This window comes from Mauremys reevesii, linkage group 7, assembly GCF_016161935.1.
Source record: "Mauremys reevesii isolate NIE-2019 linkage group 7, ASM1616193v1, whole genome shotgun sequence".
NCBI classification, from domain to species: Eukaryota; Metazoa; Chordata; order Testudines; family Geoemydidae; genus Mauremys; species Mauremys reevesii.
Window position 1 is genome coordinate 56,157,928 of NC_052629.1, and position 25,497 is coordinate 56,183,424.

Sequence of the window (25,497 nt, forward strand, 5' to 3'; positions counted from 1 at the left end):
CTGACTTTTAAGTTTCCTTACAAATCAGAATATGAAGCATATAAGGCACCATCTTCAATCAAACAAAGCCAATGGCAGAACTACCACTGAATTCAAAGGGAGCAGGATTGGACCCCATATGTAAAAACTGTAGCAATCAGACATGTGTCTAAGATTCTCAGCGCAAGGAGAAAGGGTGGACTCTCATCAACACAGAGACTAACTATTTTAATAAAATTAAATTTGAAAACCAAGACATTTCATTTACATAATTTTTATTATCTTTCAACCTCACTTACTCCTGCCTTAGCAATGTCCTACTCCCCAGGCACCCAGATATTCTCTTATTTTTCTGGCTCTAACTGGACCCATCTAGGTTACACTTTAAGATTTTGAGCCCAGCCTTTCATTAATGCGGTAAGAGACAAAAAACTAGTTGAAACTGTGGGTGCCTGAGGGACTACAAAGCACAAACAAGTCAGCTACCATCAAAGAGGTTGTTCTTTTGTTGACTAATTTCAGAGAGAATCCTCCAGCTGAGCTATTACTGAATAGTCTAAGAAAGCAATTACACTGCATGTTCACATACAGACATGTTCTACATTTTCGAGCCAAGACTGAACATGTGTAACTATTAGTCAGTGTCTGCAGCTTGTGGTTTTATCTTCTCAGCAGCATCAAGGACAGACCGAAGGCTCACTTTGTCTCCAAATTCTCTCTCTCGATGCTCCAAGAGAACACCCTAGTGAGAGGGAAAGGAAAAAAAGTGCAGTGATTCCTTTTTATATGGGGATACATTTAAATAGCATGCAGTATTTAGGAACTCAAAACCATTGCTTTTCGCTTTCTATCTGAGAAACAAGGAGTAAAAGACGATATGATCCAATTTCTCAGATACAGGATTAATCAAGTCAACCAAACAAATATATGAGTTTCCCCTCTTATTACTTATGTTAGGGCACGTTATGCAAGGATACATGTTGTGGCGTTTTCTAATAAACTAGATAAACTCTTCTTACAGTACATTCATGCTTCCATCTCAGCAAGATTAGTGCAAATACAAATTTCAAGTAATCTGCTCAAGGCCATGGAAGCACCATTAGTAGGGCCCTACCAAATTCACGGCCAGGAAAAACACGTCACGGACTATGAAATCTGGTCTCCCTCCGTGAAATCTGGTCTTTTGTGTGCTTTTACCCCAAACGATAAAGATTTCATAGGGGGGACCAGCGTTTCTCAAATTGGGGATCCTAACCCAAAAGAGTTGTGGGGGGAGGTCACAAAGTTATTTTAGTGTGTGTGTGGTGAGGTGTCAGTATTGCCACCCTTACTTATGCATTGCCTTCAGATCTGGGCGGCTGCGGAGCAGCGTCTGTTAGCCAAGCACCCAGCTCTGAAGGCAGTGCCCTGCCAGCAGCAGCGCAGAAGTAAGGGTGACAATACCATGCCATGCCATCCTTCTGTGTTGCTGCTGGTGGCAGGTCTGCCTTCAGAGTTGCGCTCCCAGCCAGAAGCCACCGCTGCTCTCCAGCTGCCCAGCTCTGAAGGCAGCGCCACCATCAGCAGCAGAGCAGAAGTAAGGGTAGCAGTATTGCATACACCCCTGCCCCCAACCTTGGGACCCCTCACAACTCCTTTATGGGTCAGGACCCCTAAAATTACAACACTATGAAATTTCAGATTTAAATAGCTGAAATCATGAAATTTTCTATTTTTAAAATCCTATGACCATGAAATTTGGTAGGGCCCTAACCATTAGGCTCTAAGCACATTTAACCAAACAGCAAGTTAGAATTTCCCATAATGCATAAATCTAGCTAAAACAGATTTACAGTAGACTGTATACATAGAATAGAAAGGCAGGTATAAATAGAAAAGCAAAGGCACAAAATGAGCTCAAACTAGCTATGGGAATAAAGGGAAACAAGAAGACTTTTTATCAATACATTAGAAGCAAGAAGACGACCAAGGACAAAGTAGGCCCACTGCTCAGTGAGGAGGGAGAAACAGTAACAGGAAACTTGGAAATGGCAGAGATGCTCAATAACTTCTTTGTTTCAATCTTCACTGAGAAGTCTGAAGGAATGCCTAACATAGTGAATGCTAATGGGAAGGGGGTAGGTTTGGAAGATAAAATAAAAAAAAAACAAGTTAAAAATCACTTAGAAAAGTTAGATGCCTGCAAGTCACCAGGGCCTGATGAAATGCATCCTAGAATACTCAAGGAGCTAATAGAGGATGTATCTGAGCCTCTAGCTATTATCCAGAAGACTGGAAAGGGGCAAATATAGTGCCCATCTATAAAAAGGGAAATAAAAACAACCCAGGGAACTACAGACCAGTTAGTTTAACTTCTGTGCCAGGGAAGATAATGGAGCAAGTAATTAAGGAAATCATCTGCAAACACTTGGAAGGTGGTAAGGGAATAGCCAGCATGGATTTGTAAAGAACCAATCATGTCAAACCAATCTGACAGCTTTCTTTGATAGGATAACGAGTCTTGTGGATAAGGGAGAAGCGGTGGATGTGGTATACTTAGACTTTAGTAAGGCATTTGATACGGTCTCGCATGATATTCTCATCAATAAACTAAGCTGTCATAAACAGATAGTTAAGGGTTAAAGTCCCTTTTACCTGTAAAGAGTTAACAAGCTCAGTAACCTGAGGAACACCTGACCAGAGGACCAATCAAGGGACAGGATAATTTCAAATCTCTGTGGAGGGAAGGCTTTGTTTGTGTTCCTTGTTTGCTCTGTGTGCTCTCTTTGGATCTAAGAGAGGCCAGACATATCTCCAAGTTCTTCTGGAGTATTTCCTACTATTCAGTATAGTGAGTATTAGTTAAAAAGGCGGATTAGTCTTTTGAGTTGCTTTCTATATTTGGAATTGTGTGTTTGCTGAAAGAATTCTTTATTTCTGTTGCTGTTACTTTGATTATTCTGAGGAGGGGGGAGGGGAAGTCTCTCCAGTTTTTATAAGTTAGACCCTGTATTTTTGCATCCTGGTAATACAGAGAGAGTGTACTTTTTTTTCTTTCTTTAATAATCTCTTTTCTTTTTAGAACTTGATTGATTTCTTCCCTTGTTGGGATTTTCAGAGGAAGGGGAGGGGGAAAGGTGAATCCCTCTTTGTTTGATTCAGGGAGTTTGAATCAGGTATCTCTTCTAAGCACTAGGAGAGGGGAGGAGGGAAATGGTTTGTTTCCCTTTGTGTTAAGATTCAAGGAGTTTGAATCAGGTATCTCTCCTAAGCACTAGGAGAGGGGAGGAGGGAAATGGTTTGTTTCCCTTTGTGTTGAGATTCAGGTTTGAATCTGTGTTCCCCAGGGAAAGTTTTGGGGAAACAGGGAGTGTGTCAGACACTTAAAAACTGACTGCTGGCAGCAAAAACCAGATCTAAACTAGAATTTTAGTTTAAAGGAGTCCATGCAGGTCCCCATCTTGTGAACGCTAAAGTTCAAAGTGGGGAATAAACCTATGACATAAGCAAATACAACTTAGATGGGGCTACTATAAGGTGGGTGCATAACTGTCTGGATAACCATACTCAGAGAGTAGTTATTCATGTTACCCAATCCTGCTGGAAAGGTATAACAAGTGGGGTTCCACAGGGGTCTGTTTTGGGACCGGCTCTGTTCAATATTTTCATCAATGATTTAGATATTGGCATAGAAAGTACGCTTATTAAGTTTTCAGATGATACCAAACTGGGAGGGATTGCAACTGCTTTGGAAGATAGGGTCATAATTCAAAATGATCTGAACAAATTGGAGAAATGGTCTGAGGTAAACAGGATGAAGTTTAATAAAGACAAATGTAAAGTGCTCCACTTAGGAAGGAACAATCAATTTCACACATACAGAACGGGAAGAGACTGTCTAGGAAGGAGTACGGCGGAAAGGGATCTAGGGGTTATAGTGGACCACAAGCTAAATATGAGTCAACAGCGTGATGCTGTTGCAAAAAAAGCAAACATGATTCCGGGATGCATTAACAGGTGTGTTGTGAGCAAGACATGAGAGGTCATTTTTCCGCTCTACTCTGCGCTGGTTAGGCCTCAACTGGAATATTGTGTCCAGTTCTGCGCACCATATTTCAAAAAAGATGTGGAGAAATTGGAGAAGGTCCAGAGAAGAGCAACAAGACTGATTAAAGGTCTAGAGAACATGACCTATGAAGGAAGGCTGAAAGAACTGGGTTTGTTTAGTTTGGAAAAGAGAAGACTGAGAGGGGATATGATAGCAGTTTTCAGGTATCTAAAAGGGTGTCATAAGGAGGAGGGAGAAAACTTATTCACCTTAGCCTCTAAGGATAGAACAAGAAGCAATGGGCTTAGACTACAGCAAGGGAGGTTTACGTTGGACATTAGGAAAAAGTCCCTAACTGTCAGGGTGGTTAAACACTGGAATAAACTGCCTAGGGAAGTTGTGGAATCTTCATCTCTGGAGATATTTAAGAGTAGGTTAGATAAATGTCTATCAGGGATGGTCTAGACAGTATTTGGTCCTGCCATGAGGGCAGGGGACTGGACTCAATGACCTCTCCAGGTCCCTTCCAGCCCTACAATCTATGAATCTATGACATTTGTTGCATACTTTATATAAATTTATACCCTGATAGCACCCAATCTTCGGCACTGTCAAGACAGACAGACACACCCCCATTCTAAATCTTGCTTTAACTACCTGTGTGATTACTAACCAAGCAAATGTTTCTTGGCAGCATCAATTACCCAGGACTAAATTTCCAAAGGCGACTAGTGATTTTTTGGGTGCCCAACTTGAGACAATTTAAAAGGGGCCTGATTTTTAGAAGGTGCTGGCATGCCACCTTTGGAAATTTAAGCCCAAGTTTTTTGCTGTTTTAAATCACAATTTATGAAGTCTGCTACATATTTATCTCTATACTCTTAAATTTTACAAAACCATTTGATAAGATCATACTATACAGTAAGCCTGTAGGATGTTATATTTAAAGATGGACCCCAAGTTGGATCTAGAGCTGATTTTTTCCAAAATGTGATGGTGGTTAAATCCAGATTTATAGTTCAAGCCCATCTTTCAGGGATATTGTACTATGCTGTTTTGTAAACAAACTGAGGATGGTTATCAAAAATGTGTATCGATCATTCGTTCCATACAGCGTTTGATTTGAGTCAATGTCATCATGAAATCTTTGTTTGTTTAAGAACATGAACAAATAGCAACAGTATTTAGGACTGAGGTTTCCCACCCCCCATGCCTCATAACCAGTAATGGGAGAAGATCACTTATTTGGTGCAAAGTCACCCCCAAAATTTTACGTTAAAAAATGAGAAGTCATTACCAGGGGCACATCCACCAGCTGAGTGAAAAGTTATGTGAACTGCCAATTGTAATTTTTAAGAGAATGGTAGATCATCAGTGAAGAGTAGCAGATGGAAAATCTCCTTAATGGGTAAGTGTCAGAATATTTGGAAGTGATTATAAGAGATTTGTTTTCAAGGGCAGCGAGCTGATTGGAAGATGTTCTGTGAACGTCACTGCACAAGACAAGAGATGCCCCAAGCCCACAACTAGAACATAGTTGTGGGCTTGAAATTAGTGTCTGACTGTGGCCTTGTCATGCTCTAAGAGTAAGTGGCTAAAGCAGGAGGCCTTTGGGCTCTCATAGGGGGCATGAAGGAAACTGAAGGAAAGAGGGGATGAAGAAAAACAAAATTCCCCAAAGCCATACAGTACCTGCTTCCCAGCACCAATCACATAAACTCCTCCCAGGATGAACCCTTCTCCTTCCAGGTTACCACTGTATCCATTCTTCCAAGCACGAAGGAAGTTCTGCCAAACTCCTAAGCGGATAAGACCCATCGACAGCATTTTTCGCTTGTGAGGACCATAGAACTTTTTCTGTAGAAGGACAGAAAGAAAACTCAATAAACAAGAAACAACAGTGACAGAGGAGACTTTCCTAACTGTAATCAAGGCAGCCAGCTAGCGTCTGCATCCAGAACAGTTTCTAACAAGTAATCTTTGGGTATACAGAACTGAATGATGCCTTTAGTAATCTTATCAGGACAGAAGTTCCTTTAAAACAGTAAGAGGTCACCCAGTTTCCACACAATCAGCAACATCCAGTTGTTTTTGTCACTGCTGCCATTCCAGATTTATGGAGCTGATCAACCTACTACATTCACATCCTGGACATCTTGACTGCTGACATCAGAGCGTGTTTTTGAATTAACAGATTTGTTTTGAACTACTGGGCAGAACTCCCTCTAGAATAGCCTGTCTTTTTTCATGTGCTGGAAAAAAGGGACGGGGTTCCCACCACTCACCATTTTATTACCAGTCTCATGATACTGTTTTTCCTAAAGTCCCTGTTTTTGGAATCATGCAATTGAGAGAACCTGAGCTTTCACTCAAGAGGCTGTTCCTAGTCCTCAGTGTTGGAGAGAGATGTTGGGGAAACATGACCCAGAAAGATCCAAAAACAACAGACAGCAAATAAAAGAACCATATATCGTGATTTCTAAACCTCAAGATTTTGAGGGTGTGACGCATGATTTCTGAATTCTTGTGTTTGGCAACAGCATAAGTTTTCAGTAAACATTGCAACAAGCAGTTATATTACTACCATTTGTTGTTCTTTGAATGTTGCACTGCAACATGAACTTATCACATCCTTCTATTTTATTGTTAGTCCTTGTTTTTAATACCAGGATAATTATCAGACAGTGCATCCCAGTGCAAGAAAAGAGAAAAATAGTTGGCATGATCTTACTGTTTGCTTAGGGGTGTGTGGGGGAAAAAATCATGCAAGAACATGTCAACAGTACACAGCAGAAAGACAGCTGAGCTTGTAAACTGAGCAAACTTATATACAGAAAATCTAAGCTGATTAACTTCTTAAGCTACAAAAGGCTATTCAATCAATTTCCAGATACCTAAGTTTCATTCAGGCCACACTATGCAGATTGCTTGAAAAGGCTTAGTGGATACAGGTGCTGACTCACGCAAGCTTAAAACAAACAGAGCAATACAAACATACCTTTTCATCCAGAAATATTTCCCCTTTGAAATAATGCTGAAAATTCTCCACTTCAGTCCCAATCTTTTCTTTCACAACAGCATAGAGGGGGACGCCAAGTTGGTCAAGTTGAGGTTTGAGAGAGGAAAGTTCAGAAGCCTCCTAGAAGACAATGAGTGTGATGCCAGGTTTAACTACTGGATGGAAATCTGAAAGGCTCAACATTTGGCATGTAGCCACTTAGGTAGATGGTGGCTAGAGGTGCAAAGTGGATGCAATGAAGTGTAATAAACAGGGCATATGAGTGAGTTCTAGTCCTAGGCTGTCTATTGGCATAGAGACATCTTCACCAGAGACGAAGGTGTGATTGCAGTGCAGGCAGGTATATGCACACTAACTTTAATCTAGATGGTGCAGCTAACAGTGGATATGTATTCAGGTTGCTGGCCTGTGCGAAGATCCACGCTACTGCATATTCACTGCTATTGTTACCCATGCTAGGTAGATTAAAGCTAGTGTAGGTATGCCTACCTCTCTGCAATCACTCCTTCATTCACAGTACCCTTACGAGGGCTGACTTCACTAGGCGACGGGGATAGTTTTAAACATGTATTTGCAAAAATCCTAGCAAAGGCTAAAGTGAAAGTCTTAATACTGTAACTTGCCTTATCCATGCTGGGATTTAAGCATGTTAAACACACACATTCTTTCCTAGTGAAGATATGGCCACTGTGTGCAAGGCCTCTCCGTGCCTCAGTTTCTCCACCTGCAAAATGGTGAATAGGCATGAACGTACTCCTTTCATGCTGCAGATCGAAGAGTGCTATGCAGCTTTTATTATACAAGGAAGAGGTAAAAATGAGTTATTTTTTCTAGTGTATACAGTGAAACTGTGTTTCTTCTGCATGCACTTTCAGGATACCAGCAGTTATGCTGCTTTATGTGTCCCAGGCAATGTGATATACTCCTGGGGAAATTCTGCGCTACTACGCACGTGCATAATTAATGAGCCATGTGTATTTTTAATTTTTTGTGCAGAAAAAAAGCTTCTGTTGACATTTGCTGCAGTTCCTCTAGACTCAGATGGGCTAGTGGGGAGGACAGACTGGTGCAGGAGTTGAATGGGAGTGGAGGCACAGGGCCACAGGGGGGAGGGAGGTGCAGGGCCACATGGTGATGGGGCAGGGGATGCAGAGCTACATATGGACAGGGGAGTGGCTGGGTGGGGGCACAGAGCCACATGGAGATGAGGGAGTGGGTGTCTGAGTGAGGGTGGATGGACACGTGGGCAGGGTGCAAGAACATATGGGGACAGAGCAGGGGCGGCTCTACCTTTTTGGCCGCCCCAAGCAGTCATGCGCGGGAGGCGCCCCAGAGCCGTGGGAGCAGCGGACCTCCCGCGGGCATGACTGCAGAGGGTTCGCTGGTCGCGCGGCTCGGCTGGACCTCCCGCAGCTGCGGATGGTTCGCAGGTCCATCGGCTTCGCTTGAGCTGCCGCAGGCGTACCTGCGGGAGGTCCAGCCGAGCCGCGGGACCAGCGAACCGTCCGCAGTCATGCCTGTGGCAGGTCCGGTCCTCCCGGGGCTCCGGTGGACCTCCCGCAGGCATGACTGCGGCAGGTCCGCCGGCCCAATCTGCCGCCCCACGCGCGTGCTTGCCGCGCTGGGGTCTGGAGCCGGCCCTGGGACAGAGGCCGATGTGCCTGACTGAATGGGAGAGGCTAGGGGCATCATCCAGGGTCTGCATGGGGCAAGCTCCCCAACAATCCCTCCCCACCCCCGGAAGGAACCTGTTCTATACTTTTCCCACCCATATCCAGCAACCCTCCAAGTTCACACCCAGGCTCCTTCCCAGCAATTTACTTCCCTCCCTCTCAGCTCCTGTATTACCCTGGACTCCCCCAAACCTTTGCATTGCTTCTGAGGGGTGTGGTAAATATAGTTCTGTATTGTACTTTAAGCAAATTATTACTCAGTTCTGTATTAACATGCCTAGTAAGGAATCTATTTGTCAAAAAACATTTCCTGAATCTTTTTTGTTGTCTGTATTGTTACAGTGTTTGATAGGTATTTTGAAATACATGACCAAAAATAATTGAAACTGGTGTGATTATAGTGCAGGGGTTGGCAACCTTTCACAAGTGGTGTGCCAAGTCTTCATTTATTCACTTAAATTTAAGGTTTCACATGCCAGTAATACATTTTAATGTTTTTTAGAAGGTCTCTCTTTATAGGTCTATATATTATATAACTAAGCTATTGTTGTATTGTAAAATAAACAAGGTTTTCAAAATGTTTAAGAAGCTTCATTTAAAATTAAATTAAACTGTTGGTCTTATGCCACTGGCAGCGGGCTGGGCGGGGCCTGCAGCCAGGACCCCGGCTGGCAAGGATCCGGCAGCCAGAACCCCAGCCCACTGCCGCTCAGGGGTTCCATCTGCCGGCTCCTGCCAGCTGGGATCCCAGCTGCCGGACCGGCTCAGCCCGCTGCCAGTCTGGGATTCCGGCCCTGCCCACATACAGTGGGTACCTACCTTCTCCCTGGTTCTGGCCCATTCTCTTCCTCTCTCTCTGCACTGAGCTGAGGGTGGGAGTGCTCTGAGCACAGGACTGGGGGTGAAGGGTCTGGCCAGGAGCTAGAATGAGGGAGGGGGCTCAGAGTTGTGGCAGGAGGTTTGGGTGTGGGGCACTTACCTGGGCAGCTCCCATTTGGTGCGAGGGGTGCAGGTGGGAATGTGGGGTGTGTGTGTGCAGGAGCTCCCGTTTGGTGCTCTGGGTGAGGGTCGGGTATTTGGGGTGTGTGCAAGAGTCAGGGCAGAGGGATGGGGGCATGTGAGGGGGGTGCAAGTGTCAGGGCGGGGGGTGCTGGATATGGGGGGGGGGGGTGAAGGAGTCAAGCAGAGGGTTGGGTGTGTATGAGGGAGGTACAGGGCTCAGGGCAGGGGCCGGGGGGAGGTGCGGAGCTGTGGGGTTCAGGACAGAAGGCTGTGGGGGGGGGGGTCGGGTCAGGGCAGGGGGCTGGAGGGGACATGCCCCTATTCCACCACCCCCTTCCCCAAGGTTCTGCCCTCGCTTCTTCTCTGCCTCCACCCTCGCAAGGGCCATCAGCTGATTGGCTGGCAGGGAGGGAGGAGAGGTGGGAAGATGGGCAGGAACCCAGCACACTATGGGAAGAGGCAGGTGAGCTGGCAGGACCAAGCTTCTGCCCATAGGCGTGTTCAGCACATTTCATTAGGGTGTGCACCCAGGGAGCCCTGCCCTAGCCCCGCCACTGCCATGCCCTAGCCCTGCCCCCATCCACTCCCTCCTAACTGCCCCCCTCAGAACCCCCAACCCCCCCGCTCCTTGTCCCCTGACTACCCCCTCCTGGGACCCCTGCCCCTAACTTCTCCCCAGGACCCCACCCCCTATCTAAGCCTTCCTGCTCCTTGTCCCCTGACTGCCCCCCTAGGACCTTACCCCCTACCTGTCCCCTGACTGCCCCGGCCCTTATCCACACCCCTGCCCCAGACAGACCCCGGGACTCCCATGCCCAATCCAACCCCCCCTGCTCCCTGAATGCTCTCTCCAGAGACCCCCCCCACCCCTAACCATCCCGCCCGGAATCCAACCCCCTATCCAACCCACCTTGCACCCTGTCCCCTGACTGCCCCCACCCCTTATCCAACCCCCCCTGGCCCCGGACCCCTTACCATGAGGCTCCTAGCAGCATGTTCTGCTTCATGCAGAGCCAGAAACGCTGCCCTGCGGGAGTGGGCAGCCCCACCCCTCAGAGCGCTGCCCGCGCAGCGGCATGGCTCCGGATAAGCGGGGAGTGTCTCCCCACGGAGCCAAACAGTGCCCCGCAGGAGCATACAGCCCTGGCCCCCAGAGTGCTGCGTGCGGGGCAGCATGGCTCCAGGGGAGGGGGGAAGGGCCGGCGGCTTGCTGTGCTCGGCCGGGCGCTCCGGCCTGGGAGCGTAGACCCTGTGGCTTGCTGTGCCGGGAGAGTGGGGCCATTTGCCCACTCCTGCATTAGGGTGTGCTTGGGCACACGCCTATGCTTCTGCCTCCTGCCCCCGCGGGGGGAGCGGAGGGCGGCAGAGAGCGGGCCGGGCCGGGCAGGATTTTTAATGGCACACTGCTGCCTGCCGGTACTCTGGCAGGCAGCAATGTGCCATTAAAAATCAGCTCGCATGCTGTCTTTGGCATGCATGCCATAGGCTGCCGACCCCTGTTATAGTGTGTTGTTTTAACAAATAAAATATGCAGAATTTTTAATTTTTTGTTGCAGAATTTTTTATTTTGGGGCATAGAATTCCCCCAGGAGAAGTGATAGCAGCAGCAACACCAACCCATCTATGCGTTTTCCACACTGCAGAGGAAGACTGTAAAAGCAGTTTGTGGAGGGGGAAAGTTTTTTCCAGCATCTCCTAGCCTCCAGTGCCAGTTCCACTAGGGAAAAGATGTGACAGAGAGACAGTGGCTGAGGGGCTTTTGTGCCTTTTAAGGGAGAATATGGCCTTTGCTATGCAAAATAACTCAGACACCAGACTTACTGCTTAAACGGCACAATCTGCATACAACCAGTTTGAGGAGAAGTGATTGAATTGCCTTGGCTGAACAAAACGTTGCCATAATTTAGGGAAGATATCAAGAGTTCCAAGTAGAACACTCAGGGGAAGGCAGATGGCAAAATTCACAGACATTACAAGGCAGATGTCAACAGGCCAGAGTGAGTCTGTATAAGGGTATGGGCAGAGCTCCAATCTGCTACTGCCAATCCCCACACTGGAAGCTCAGAGGAGATAAAGAGAGGAAATGAATTAGCATGAATCGGCCCTATGACAGTCAGTAAGCAGGGAATGGGAAGTATACTTAATACTCTTATTTTTGAATATATCCTTCAGGGAATGTAGTAAAGGCTTCTTGGACTCGCTTCACCACCAGCCTCCCCACCCCATCTGTTTGCAAAGTTCTGTTAATTCTTTGCTGTTTACCCTAAATCAAGTACTTGGACTCTCTTTCAATAATTAAGCAAAACCCCAAGACAACCCAGCATGCACCAGCCACCACGGAATACTCACTTTAAAGAAAACCACCTCTTTATTCCATGATAGTTGTCTAAAATTCTGAAACATGATGCTGCAGACCATTACTGCAGTGTTGCTTATAAAAACAAAAAGCTCCCCCACGATCAGGAACCCATGTACCTGTCAGTAGCCAGGGGGAGGGGAAGCCCTAGCACATAGGTGTGGGAACAGAGGCAGAGAAAGAAGTCAGTCTCTGCTTGGCTTTTTTAAACTCCCATCAAAGAGGCTAATACAACTGTGCCCTGAGCGTAGCAACATGTGCCCACACAAGAGAACAAACCACTCCCTTGGGCAGGGTATGCACCCGGTCAGTCTAAATCAGAGAGGAGAGCAGACTGAACAGTGGCAATCCCCAGGCAGGGAGGAGAACCTGGCTCTGCCCTTCCCTGCCAGCTGGCAAACCAGGTTTGCACCAGAAACAGATTATTTCCACCCACAACAAGCAAGGGGTGGCCAACGAGAAAAGTCAGTCTGTCACAGTTCCCTCCCTGGTCTGCTCATGGGGTGGTGCAGCAGCTACACCTCACCCCTTACTCAGGACACAGTGAACATTTGCAGCATAGCCTATGGCATTCAGCATACCTCTGGCCTTTTTGCCCACTTAAATCACTGTATCATCATCTGCAAAACCAATGGTTAAACAGTAGTTTTCTCTTCCATGTCCATCTCAAGGGCAAGCCTCTCCCCAGTGCCCCTGGTCAGAACCACAAGGTAGAAAGAGCAGCAAGAAACTGACAGTGAGTTAGTCTCAGATCATCGACTTTTCCTCCTAAGTTGGCAACCTGCTCCCTCATGTTTACATAGGTATTTTTAAGATTCATATTAAAACTTGGTTAAAAGAAGTCCAATTTAATACAGTGAAGACTGCTTACTGTCAGGGGACTGGACGGTTTAGGGGATACATGATGGTATACAGAGCTTTCCCCCTCTATGTCACTGGCTCAACTCTACTCCAAGTCCACATGGCCTGATTCTCAGAGCACTAATTTTAATGGGATTTGTGGGTTCTCGCCACCTCTAAGGGGGAGGCCCATAGTGTCACTACATGCTGTTGCCACCTGATGGCCCACAGCTTGGGGCCTGTGTGAAGCAAACGGCTGGTCTTCGCCCCAATCCTTGTGGAAAGACAAGTATCCACATCTCTTCTACACAACCCCACCACTTCAAGCAAAACCACCATTGGCCATCTCAGCAGAGAAGGCAAAGATTAAGGAAGAGCTTCTCAAAGGCACAAGTCAGTGGGAGCTGGGTACCTAACTGTCCTTTATGTCTTTGAAAAATCTCCTCCCTCCCACCCTCGCCACCCCCAAGGTGACAGAGAGTGTGGCACTCCCTAGTGGTGGTCCCCTCCAGTTCAGAATTGAGGTCCACTGTTGAAGCAATGGGTGTGAGGGGGGTGGAGCTTACTCTGTCCCTGCCTGCACGCTACCTGTTACTCCTGCGGGAATTCTGCACCAAAAAAATAAAAATTATGCACACAATGTTTTAAAATTCTGCAAAATTCTGGAAATTTTATTGGTCAATAAATAAATGTGGCTCCAGCATGGTAGTGGGTAGCACAGGCCACTGGCTGCATTGAGGTGGGAGATCACCTTGAAGCCCCCACCTCCCCGCAATACAGAGACTCGGCAGGGAGGCTGCACCTGATCCTGACACAGGTGCAGCTGGTTGGGGATCAGTGGGATAGAGATCTGGGCGTGGAGGGCTCGGAGGGGTCCAAGTGTATGGGGGCAGGGCTTGTCAGGGTGAAGGTTTGATGGGCCTGCTTAATGGGGGAGCCCCAGCTGCTGCTGAGGGGGATGCTGCATGGTGGGCTCCCACTTCCCCCCACCCTATCCCCTTTTCTTCTCCATCCCCTCCCCTCACTCCCACATTCCCCTCCCACCTGCCCTATTCCACCCCCACTTCCTTCCCCATGGCCTCTTCCCCACCACCCACCCCGTATCCAGCCCCACCGCAGGCACTCACTGTTGCACAGAATAGAAAACAGGAAGGCTCCCAGCACACAGAAAGGGGGAGAACAACTGGCACTAAGACCCAGGAGGCGGGCTCAGCTGCAGTCAGTGGAGCAGAGAGACAGCCTCCTTCAGCTGGGCAGCTCTGCGTTTGCAGAATGGGGGCGAGGGGGAAGTGGTATGTAACCCCATGTGCCCCCCGATGCGCCCCCCCCATGCCTTGCCTCTGTTTGAAGGGGGCAATCCTCCCAAAAAAACTGCACCCATGGTTTCCCTTTGCTTCTCTGCCATTTTCTGTTGGGAAACACACAAAATCTGCAGAGGGGTCATGGCACATTTTGTCCCACAGAATCCCCCCAGCAGTAAGGACTTGTTCCATGATCATAATATTTCAATCTGTCTGTCTCTTTCCATGAGAACTAAATTCACTGAAGCATACAACTCTTTCCAATATTATGCAGTGTAGGGACTAAGTAGACCCTATAATTAAGTGGTTGGTAGACTAATTGCTCTGTTTTATTAACTGGTGAGTAATAACATAATTGCTACGGTGGAAATAGCCTAATAAGTGACAAATACAAGGCAGGTTTTACATTCAGTAGAGTATCGAACAGATCGTGAACAGCAGATGTGTGAACAGCAGGCTTTTCCTTCCTCCCTTTGAAAGAATGACTTTAATCTCCAGGAAATGAAACACTGACTTGAACATGTTGGTGATAGATGTTTCCCCCTCCCATGCAATGCTGCTGTATCAGTACCTGCAAGATTCCTGCTAGTCCATTTCCGGGCTTCTCTTGACCACAGACCACCTATCTAGCCAAATTTATTTTGGATCTGCGGGGCCAGATTCTCATCCTGTGTAAATCAGCATAACCCCATCAGTCAATAAATGTATGCTGATTTACACCAGCTGAGAATTTAGCCCATAATATTGACAAATGGAGACAGAGATAAATGAAGCTCATTTTCACGTGGGAGCAAATCTGGGATTGAAAACAAGATTTTCAGATATGCAAAACTCGTGCTTTAGCTGACTGCCTCCCTGGCCACATCTAACACAAAGACACGTAACTCCAGCAAAACTCTCTGAATTAACCCCCAAGCCCATCACAATACCTCTCTGCACAAAAAGCATCCAGGTCTCCGCACAGCCATGATCACTGCACCATTCTTCTTCCATAGCTCACCTGCCTTGAATGTTCTTTCTTCTGCTTATAAGGGAGAAATAGCATGAATTATGGCATCTATTTATATAACTACAACTTCTGATGAACACTAAGCATGGTGAAAGATTCCCAGTTCAGTATTCCATGTGGGTTTATATTCTAATTAAGACAGAGGGGGAGATTTTCAAAGTGTATTTAAATTCCAATTAAATGTATATAAAAAAGTCCATTTTAAAGTATCAGTTTTATTAAGATCCCTGAATTTATAGCACTTTTCAAAGACAGGTGTGAATTGTCATCTCTAGTTTTGCACATGGGAGTCAGCTCCCAGCTCTGCCAAACATCCCAACTTTCCATCCCCTGCTTGGTTGCCTCCAATTGTATTTATTAGTGGTGCACGTTTTGAATAATATTGCTTATGTTCTGAAACAAGAGCTATTGCCACAAAAAGCGGTCCATCAGTTTGTGCCATAGAATGAAACCCCTCTCATTTTTAGATTTTAGATTTTCCACTGTGTTATGCAAGTTTTGTGCTAGTATAACTCTACTGAATTCAACAGTCAAACGTAAGCAATGCAGAATCAGGCCTTATGTCTGGAAATAGCATTATGGTGTATAAGTTACTTCCCACTCAAGCACAAAACATCCTCTTTCAGTTCCCCTGTGTACATCTGTGAATCAGATGTCAATGTGTTCACTTGAATTTTTTCCCCCCATCCTGCAGTAACAGGCAATATTAATGACATTGAAAACTCTAAAGAGGCATTCTCTGTTTTAATCTCTATTGACTTCTGCGTGTGACCTTGCACACCTGAATAATTCTCCACCTCGTTTTGGGCTTTTGTAATAGAATTAAACTGCACAGAACCTTGGGGAAGGGTTTTAAATTTTTTGTTTATGTTTACTCAGTCTGTTTTCACCCTTTAGCTCCTATCACAGGAAGTGGCAACCTTTGGCCCGCGGCCTGCCAGGATAAACACCCTGGCGAGCCAGTTTGTTTACCTGTTCGTCCACAGGTTCGGCCGATCGCGGTGCCCACTGGCTGCGGTTCACTGCTCCAGGCCAATGGGGGCTGCAGGAAGCAGCGCGGGCTGAGGGATGTGCTGGCTGCCGCTTCCCGCCACCCCCATTGGCCTGGAGCGGAGAACCGCGAACAGTGGGAGCCGCGATTGACGGAACCTGAGGATGTGGCAGGTAAACAAACCCGCCCAGCCCGCCAGGGTGCTTACCCTGGCGGGCTGCGGGCCAAAGGTTGCCAATCCCTATCCTATCATCAGGCATGTGATGGTTTGGACAGGCTGGAAAAAAGTGCTCTTTGTGAAATAAGCAACAAATCAACAGGAAAAAAACATTTTGTATGTTAGGCAGAAAAATTATCTAGCTGACATGAAGAATGATCAGAAAGTAACGAAGTCTGCAAAAGACGACACAGAACTGTAGAGGAGGCCACATGGCCTAATGGAGAGAGCACTGGATAAGATTTGGGAAACCTGGTTCTATTCCCAGCTCTGCCATTGGCCTGCTACTTGATCTTGGGCCTTGACCTTCACCGCTCTGTGCCTCAATTTCCCTATCTGTAAAATGGGATAATAATACTGACTTCTTTTGTAAAGTGCTTTGAGATATATGGATGAAGAGTGCTAAATAAGAGCTGGGTATTATCATCATTCATCTGGCAGCCATTCAGTCAAAATTAGATGCATCTTATTTGTTCAGAGAGGTCTGTCACTTCAGCACCATCCTTCCCTTCTCAAGAAGGGTCAGCTACTGCCCACACCATTTACTGAAGCAGGGAAAGGCAAGAGTGGTCTGATGCCCGCCCTGAACTGCTAATAGATAGGGTTTAGCCTGGGACAACTCTCCCTTCCAAACACACTCCACTTGTCCTAGGAACCCTTGTTTTCAACCCTGGCCTCGAACGGTAAGATTAGCTCTACCTAGGTACTTTTATAAAGTCCATCACTGTAGAATGTGAGCTCAGATTTCCAGAGGAAGCCAATTCTTACCTTCTCCCAGAGATTTTAGCTCGGTCGTCTCTAAAAACTCCAACGAGGCTGCCTCCGGTTTGGAGAGAAACAAGTCGGTGTTAGCAAGAAGAATCCCTGTCACGGCAACGCCAATAGCCCCAAGGCCGATAGACCACATCCCCATGGTGAAGAGCTCCAAGTCTGGCAGGGAAGACATTTCTGGAAATAAGAGGAGGAAGAAAGAATTATTCCAGCTGCTGGATAAATTCCAAGGAGAGGGGAGGGAGAGTTAAGAAGAAGTCATCAGCCAGTGGTGCCCAACCTTATTACACTGGAGAGCCACATAAACCTAAGCACAACCTTGTGTGGGCCAAACTGATTCTACATATTTTAATAAGATTTAAAGTCACCTGTATTGATTTATATTTTAAGTTCAGCTTGTTTTGTATGTATTTAGATAGGTTGTTTCCATGTACAGTATTGTCTATTTACATACCTGTGTAAACTAAAATAATGTAAACGTGACAACAAAACGCTAGTGAATTGATTAGTAGATTGTGTTGAAGCAGGCTGCGGTCTTTATGAAATACTTTGGTGGGCAGTGTACAGCCCGTGGGCCAGAGGTTGGGCACCCCTGGATAACACCTTTTGGCATAGGTAAAAGGATGGTCTGATGGTTAAGGAGATCTACGTTCAATCCCAGCTTTAACCCAGACTGCCTCATCAGTAAAATGGGGTATTATTACTTCCCTGCCTCACAGGGGTATGAAGAATAAATACAGCCTGCGAGGCATTCAGCTATTATGGCATTCTGCTGTGTAGAATGATTGTTAGAAAAGGGATTCCCTAACTACAGTAACAAAAGATGACATTAGGATTACTCCGCAATGCATGTTAAGCCATTACTGTAAAACATGGCAGATAGTTTAAATCAAAGGAATGTTGGTAGGGCTACAATGGGCCCTGCCTTTTTTTGGTCTTGATGTTATTTTAGAAAAGTTCAGAGGATTTTGCAAATATGCTACAGTGCGTCTATGAGAGAAGGAACAGAATATCGAGATACAGTTCAGTACAATTGGCTGTCTCTGCTTCAACCCTAAACTGAAGCTGCAGAGTGAGACAGAGCAGATCTGTCAGTTTGGAGCGCTGATGCAGAAACATCTAAGCCCTTGACATAATTCAGATCACCGTATATGACCCAGCCTTACAAATACACTCCAGACAGCTCCTACTGCCCATTAAGGCCTCTGCAATTTAGCCTTGATAACTAGATTCCATTTATCAGTTTGTGCAGACATGTCAGGAACAAACAACTTAACCTTAGCCTGGCTGGTTGAAATAGATAAAGCTGAAATGGAAACAAACTGTGCTGACTGTCCCAGAGGCAGCCACTGGATGTTATGAACATATCTGCACCTCACCAAAATGTTGGTGCCACTCTCTCTGTAGCTCATATTGTTTTATTAAAGGCTAGACATATCCTCCCTGAAGGGCCCCAAACGCCCCATTTTTACTCCTGCCAACATTCAAAGAGTCGGCCCAAGCTACCCCTCCTGGAAGCACTGTTTCAGTGAGAGAGCAGCAGTTATGAACTTTGCACAGAAGCAAATATAAGCCTGTCGCTATTGAAGGGAATAGTGGAATCCAACCAATTAACTGAAAATGGTACAGAAAAAAGATTGATTGGATTTTGTTGGTTATGCATCAAAATGCTTTGAGGATGGAGATTCCCTGACACCATCTTCCCCCTCCCCCTTTAAAGGTAGACTCTCAGTTAGAAGTGGTAAAAATCCTAATTCCAGAATTGCTAGTATTTGCTGCAAAACTGTTAAAGGAATTTGGAAGCATTTAATCATTGTTTTGTTCTTCTTGTGCTGCATTCAGTCTCAGACTCTTAAATATCTTGTATTTCAGGACACTGAATGGGAGACAAGGCCGGTTTACACAAACGTAGTGCAGATAAGAGAGCAAGGTCTAGCCAGTTGCATCTCTTCTTTCCAATGTAGAAGTCTTCCAATGATGTCAACACTGATTTCCCCTATGTGGGTTTTTAAATGCAATGACTTTTCAACATAAGGCCATATCATGACAGTAATTTTTAAATTAGTGATCACCTGTTGAAACTGGCTGGCCAGTGAATGCAGTTTACTAAGGCCATTTTAGAAATGGTCTGTAAAACTCTGAAAAGAAATTAACTGAGTCAGAGACCAACTCATTATACAAACTGCCAGAGCTTGTTTGTATAATGTAACCTGATATTGCAGTAAGTATTGAGACGTCCCTTGAGAGAGAAGATTTTTTGTATCCCCACTGATCCATAACTCTGCTCCACTGAGCCTGTCCTTCCTATCATAAACTAAGAAGTCTACTCTTTAGGTTTGAGTCTTGTCTGGTCCTGTGTAATTAATTATTAGGTGTGTGGGTGGTGGATGATAAAAGTGGAGGTTAACACCCACCAGCTCCTATCTTGCCAGACAAAAGTGGTATTGTACAATTCTTGATTCCTCAGAAGATTACTGACAGTGGTTGGGGCAGATTATCTTTCAAGAACAAATGTGATGTAAAAAAATTTCCCCACAAACCACTATCCCCTATCATGTCTTTTAAAAAGCCACAGTCGGATCACCAGCAGGTATAAATGGAGCTATGCTGATTTATACACACTTCAGATCTGGCCTGTAGTTTACAATTCTATAAGGAGTTGGTTTTTGTTCCAATAGAAAGGACAGCATTAGCCTGGACCAAGAGACAAAACTTTTTCAGCTGTACTGGGATAATTTTGATGTTTCTTTCTTGGCTAACACAAAGGCTGTTCTAGAGAAACTAAGAGCAAACCTACTGATCAAGTAAATAGGGGCATGGAAGAAATAGCTCGCTCCACAATAACATGAAACTCCTGCTTCTGCTCAGCTGAGTGGGAATCAACAAACAGTGAAGTATACTAAATAATGCACATGTGCAGCGGCAACTACCATGATCAATAAAACACTAGCAGACTGAAGATCCTGAGCCCTGAAACATCTGTTCTACTGCTTAGCAAGTTAGAGATAGTTTTCTTTAGTCTCACTGCCCATATGCTGTAGCATTGCTTTTTCCATTTCCACAGATCAGTTGCAGCTCTTGTGACACATCTCAAAGTGATCCGAAGCTCCACAATATTAATGCTTTTTGATTCAAAGCCATGAGGAGTTTTACATGTAAAAAACCCAAAGCATCCCATAATAGCAGACTGTTAACATTTTAGAATAATGCACTCACCAGAACCCATGGGGCCAGTGTGCGCATACACCTCACCAACTTTAACACTTGAACTCCATTTGAATCAGGAGAGAAGCAGGAACGGTCCAGGGGAGAAGGCAAACAGCTACTGTGTGCTACTGCTGGTCCTGAGGAGGTTCCTTAGGCTGTTCCTCCTAAAGAAGGCAGATTAGGTGGGCAGGACCAGGCAGGATTCCAGCAAGGAAACTTTTATGTTACTGCCAGTGCATAAGTCAGAACGTTTTTGAGCAATACTCATCACATTCAAATGCGGTTGGATTACAAGATAACAGCTGTCCCTCAAGAGATGAGACTGCTTAAAAGGTATTCTAAGATGCTGAGAAGTTTGAAGCCATCTAGGTTATAATGTTACTCTGCTAGGTGGTGGTGGTGGGGCAGGGTCACAGGCAACCCAAGGGAACACCATAGCACTGAGGAGAGGGTTCTGTACTATAACGGAGAGCGCTTCATGCAGAATTGTTACTGAGGATTTTTAATGGTAAATATCCTCTGTCCAACTCCTAATGTTTTGTTCAATTCTACTTTTAACCTCCCCTCCTCTATGGACTGATAAAGCAATTCTGTGACTCTGGAAACAAAGCAGCACTATTGGAAGGAAGGTTCAACAACATACAAGACCAAGTTTTCAGAACTGGCTGCCTAAATCACACAATTAACCCTACTGTGTACACATCAGGTTACCAGTATTGCCTGAAGCTTCCATTCACTACAGCAGGGGTCGGCAACCTTTCAGAAGCGGTGTGCCGAGTCTTCATTTATTCACTCTAATTTAAGATTTCATGTGCCAGTAATACATTTTAACATTTTTAGAAGGTCTCTTTCTACAAGTCTCTAATATATAACTAAACTATTGTTGTATATAAAGTAAATAAGGTTTTTAAAATTTTTAAGAAGCTTCATTTAAAATTAAATTAAAATGCAGAGCCCCCCAGACTGGTGGCCAATTCCCGTGTACGCTGGCCTTGTCTACAGTTGGGTTATTCTGAAAATCTCACCACTGTGGTAGCACCAGTGCAGTTTACCCAGTGCTAGCAACACATGCCTACCAACGAGTAAAAACACACAAGAGAGCTGTAGTAAATCATCCCATACACATGCTAGGCGGTAGTAGCATCTTCATAAGCCTCTACATGTGGCACAGCCACACTTAGCATGGGCTACAAACACACAGCCAGTTTCTGCCTACCTACATCCAGCATGTAGGCTTTGTAGAAGTCTTATCAAATTAACTCTTTCTGCACATTACCAAATCTATTGTGGACTGTCACTCTTTCTACCACAAGCATTCAGAGATGAAACATAAAAACAAATGAGAGAACCTTTTAACAAATTGTTGAGGTGTGAACATAAGTGGTTCTCCCACCATGGAGAAGATTTTTATTCACTACTGTTTAAGAACTTTCTCCTTTTAGGTCATTTCTTGTATCAAGCATTCTGGTCAGCTAGGCTTTTATACAGCACTCATCAGCATAGCATCTAATCCAAGAGAACTCCATTGTGTCAAATAAGCAATGCTATGTTCTACCGTTCTTTCAAAGAAAGGGAGTTTGAGGCCAGGTCACATGGTCTAACAGCATTCTCTCTCTCTTTATAAAGACTTGTTAACAAAATCCCTGCTCCCTGGCTTCCCAGTCCCCTCCAGGGAAAACATCAGCAACAGCAGATCTAGCATGGCCCTCTACCCCTCTCACTTATCCAAAGTTTCCAAGCCCCACATGTGGTATTCAAAAAGTGAATGATAATGAGTTAGATACCGTGCTAGGGTGAATGCAGAGCCCTGTTCCAGCCACGAACTGAAAAAATCCTCATAGCTCTTGAGGAATGTGAAAAGGGGAGAACTGGCAGTGTCCATCTAGTGGGATTCTATGGGCTTGATTTTCAGAAGAGCTGAGCTCCCCAAACTCCAACAGGGGCTGCAGGGGTTCTCTGTATGCTGCAGAGCCAAGCTCTGTGGAAGCTGGTGGATAGGCAGGAGTGTAGCCAATAGATCTGTAAACTGTGCAGAAATACTGTTCCCAAAAGGCACCCTCAGGGCTCTCTTCTCCTGCTTAAATCCTGTGATAGCTGCCATGAATGCAAGTTCAGATTGAGAATTTCCTTCTTTTGCCTTGTGCCTTTGACCTTTGTGAGCTTGGCTCTACGCTTAGGATTTTAGCTTTAGTGTCTGTCACAGTCTCCAAACCCAGAGCACTAGCAACTGTTTATTTTGTAAGAAGGAAGAAAGCTCCGTTAATTATTGTTGCACCATTTCTATTATCATTGTTTGTGGTGTACCAAGTGGGGCCTCATTGTTCTAGGCTCTGTACAGACATGCTGTAAAGAGATAGTCCCTCACAATCAAGGCTGTGACAACAAACAGATGATGACATTCACAAATAGCTATAGGAAGGATGAGGTAACAGTAATGTGCACAAACTGACATAGTGTCATACAAGGTCTTAGGGACCTTCACTGACACTAAAAGGGTCCTGATGAGGCCCTGTTATAGTTTACATCAAATGTATGTAGCATCTCAGATCTTAGCAACACAGAATAAACTACTCTTTAACAACACCTAGAATCCCCCGCTTTCCTTTTATTCGTTTTGTTGTTCAGCGTATATATTGTCTAATAAGAGGGAGAACAACTAGTAATATTGAAACACCAGAACAGGTTAAATAAGTCATCACAAGAAGTGCAGTCGGTAGAAGTGGCTATTAGATTTCAAGGCCACTGTGAGATGAGTAGATTGGGGAAAGGATTATAGCATCAGAAGTAGTTCAGCCAATCACAGAAATGACTTTAATTCATTTTATATAATGCACCACTAACACATCAAGAACGGAGATCAGTTTTGCAATCATACAAAAGTGGGGATAAAGGGACAAATTCTGCCTCCCCCCCATCCCCCCCGGTAACACTTTGAGGAACAGAAGCAAGTCCTTCAGAGCAGGGGCTGTGTCTTTTGTATGTTGCACAATGTTCCATGGACATTTATGGAGCTACACAAGTATTTATTAGTCATCAAAGTTCAAGTCCTTTGCTCCTTGATACAGGACACCAATGTCAGTGCAGTGCTAACAGATGTCTGTCAATCAGTAACAAAAAGAAAACAAGTTTTACCTCCACCTCTTTCTTCCTCAGTCCAACAGGTTTAAACCTTTTAAAAAAGCAATTCCAAAGCCAGTTTTATTGAAGAGTGATAGCTCCTTATTCTGAAACTTCAGTCACCCATCTGAATCACCTCAATGGGTTTTCCCCACACCCCTCCAGCAACCACTGCAAAGCAAACAGCTTGAGCTTTGAAGCTGTAGCAGATTTGCGGATGCCAATGTTTCTAGGGCAAGTCAAGATGCCTTCTTGCAGACTCAGGACTTGGCAACCAACAATCCATTTCCATACATGCACAATTTCATTAGGGAAAAATTAAATTAAGCAATCTGGTCTGGTTTTCAAATACATGGAAGTTAAAAATTTACTACCAGAAGCCCAAATTACTCCACAACACAGATGCTAGTGCTTCTCTCTTCTCAGCTGAGAGATCTTGTGTAGAAGCCATTGTACTGGAACTCAGGAGATCTGGGTCCAATTCCAGTGCTGCTACAGATTCCTTATGTGGCTCAAAGCAAGATCATTTAATCTCTGAGTTTGAGCTCCCTATCTGTCAAATGGGACTAGGAATACCTCCTTGATCCTACCTGTTATCGGTCTTGTCTGTTTAGATTGTGAAATCTAGCCTGGGATCCTTGTGTACATTTTGTGTTATCAAAATGGCCTTGGTCCCACACAAGAAAGATGAAGCTTAGCAATGTTGTGGACTGACCGTAGAGCAAGGCAGAGATTGCTACTAATGCACCTCCCCTTACACAATACGTTTGAACAAGTCCAGCCTGTCACCACAATTCAGGTCACCAAGGGTTTATCTACTGCACAGCTCTGCTGCTCCCTCCTCCCAATCTCTAACCCTGTTTCCTCAATCGCTCAGATGATAAACATGGCAGCTTCCTGCTGGCTGCTGGCCAATGATGAGCCCCTTTGCGAGGATACAAAATTAAACAACCAGCATCAGGCAGATTTTCCAATCCGATCATCTGGCCCCACGCTAATTAGACCGTCAGAAGCCCCGTTTAAGAGTCAACAAAGGTGAGTCCCGAGTTCCTTTGGGGAGGCACTACAAGGAGAGATCGCTTCCCTTCCCCCCTCCCAGGCACCGACCTACAATTTCCAACCCGGCCCCCTTTGTTGTATGCAGCTCTGCGGGATCGTGCTTCAGCCCCCCCTCCAACCTGACATGCGGGGTGCAAGGGACGGAGTCAGAAGAGCCAGCCGCCTCCTTGCACTTTCTACACCCGGGCTCGCCAACCCGCTCTCCCCGGCTGGGACTGGGGCTGTTTAGCTGCAGCCCCCCAGGCACATCAGCGATCGCTGGGCCCGCCAGCCCCGGCCGGGGTGGGGGAGGCCGCTGATACTCACACTGGAGCTGCATCCCGGCAGCTCACGTGCGCAGGGAAGCCGCAGCGGCGACTCCTCCCTGCTCCTGGGAGCCGGCCCCCCGCCTCTGCAGACAGATCGCTCGCAGCCCCCGCGCGGCGCGGCGCGATATTCCCAGCCTCCCTGCAGGGTGGTTCATCAACACCACGTGCCCCGAGTCCCAAGCTGGGAGAGCACCTTTGCAGCGCGCCGCCGGGGACTGCTGGACTGTGTGCGCGCGCGTAACTCAGCAAGATAGCAAGATAAGGGGAGTTAAAACCAGGGAGCATGAATGTGTTGTTATTTGTGACGGCTCAGGAACGTGGCTTAGCTGAACCAAGGAGAATCAGTACCTGCAAAATCTGAAACCACAGAACCAGCCTTAAATCCATCCGCATTCAGCAAAGCATTTAATGAGGTGTGGGAGTCCCATTAAGCCTCAATTTACAGTTAAGCCTATGCTCAAATTCTTTGTTGAAAGGGATGGGCAGGGGAACAGGCATAAGTGCTTTCTTAAATCCCTCATGCTCAACCCAGTCAATGAAAACCTTGTATGTTGATATATTCTTCCTTATGCCGTTTAACACTAGTAGTTTGTACCTAATCAACTCTTTGCATAATAAATA

At 45.7% G+C, this 25,497-nt stretch overlaps 1 protein-coding gene across 5 annotated transcripts; it reads right to left on the minus strand.

Annotated features, from left to right (window-relative positions):
- Positions 1 to 237: 237 nt before the first annotated feature.
- PRXL2A (peroxiredoxin like 2A) lies at positions 238 to 25,056 on the minus strand. Of its 5 annotated transcripts, none has more exons than XM_039481369.1 (7): positions 24,875 to 25,056; positions 20,402 to 20,556; positions 17,183 to 17,362; positions 15,127 to 15,221; positions 7,005 to 7,145; positions 5,699 to 5,863; positions 238 to 721 (listed from the first exon to the last, which is right to left on the minus strand). In XM_039481369.1, exons 2-7 carry the CDS (start codon positions 20,409 to 20,411, stop codon positions 614 to 616), a joined length of 699 nt encoding a protein of 232 aa, XP_039337303.1. In that variant the 5' UTR covers positions 20,412 to 20,556; positions 24,875 to 25,056; the 3' UTR covers positions 238 to 613. The 5 variants fall into 5 exon arrangements, with proteins under 5 accessions (XP_039337303.1, XP_039337305.1, XP_039337307.1 ...); XM_039481371.1 differs by having other exon boundaries at positions 15,127 to 15,218; positions 24,875 to 25,051; XM_039481373.1 differs by lacking the exon at positions 20,402 to 20,556 and having other exon boundaries at positions 24,875 to 25,055.
- Positions 25,057 to 25,497: the final 441 nt, after the last annotated feature.

Coding starts and splice junctions, on each gene's coding strand:
- PRXL2A (XM_039481369.1), bottom strand. Junction 15,222..17,182: donor GCTAAAATCTCTGGGAGAAG/GTAAGAATTGGC, acceptor CTCCCTTATAAG/CAGAAGAAAGAACATTCAAG. Junction 722..5,698: donor TGATTGGTGCTGGGAAGCAG/GTACTGTATGGC, acceptor CCCTCTCACTAG/GGTGTTCTCTTGGAGCATCG.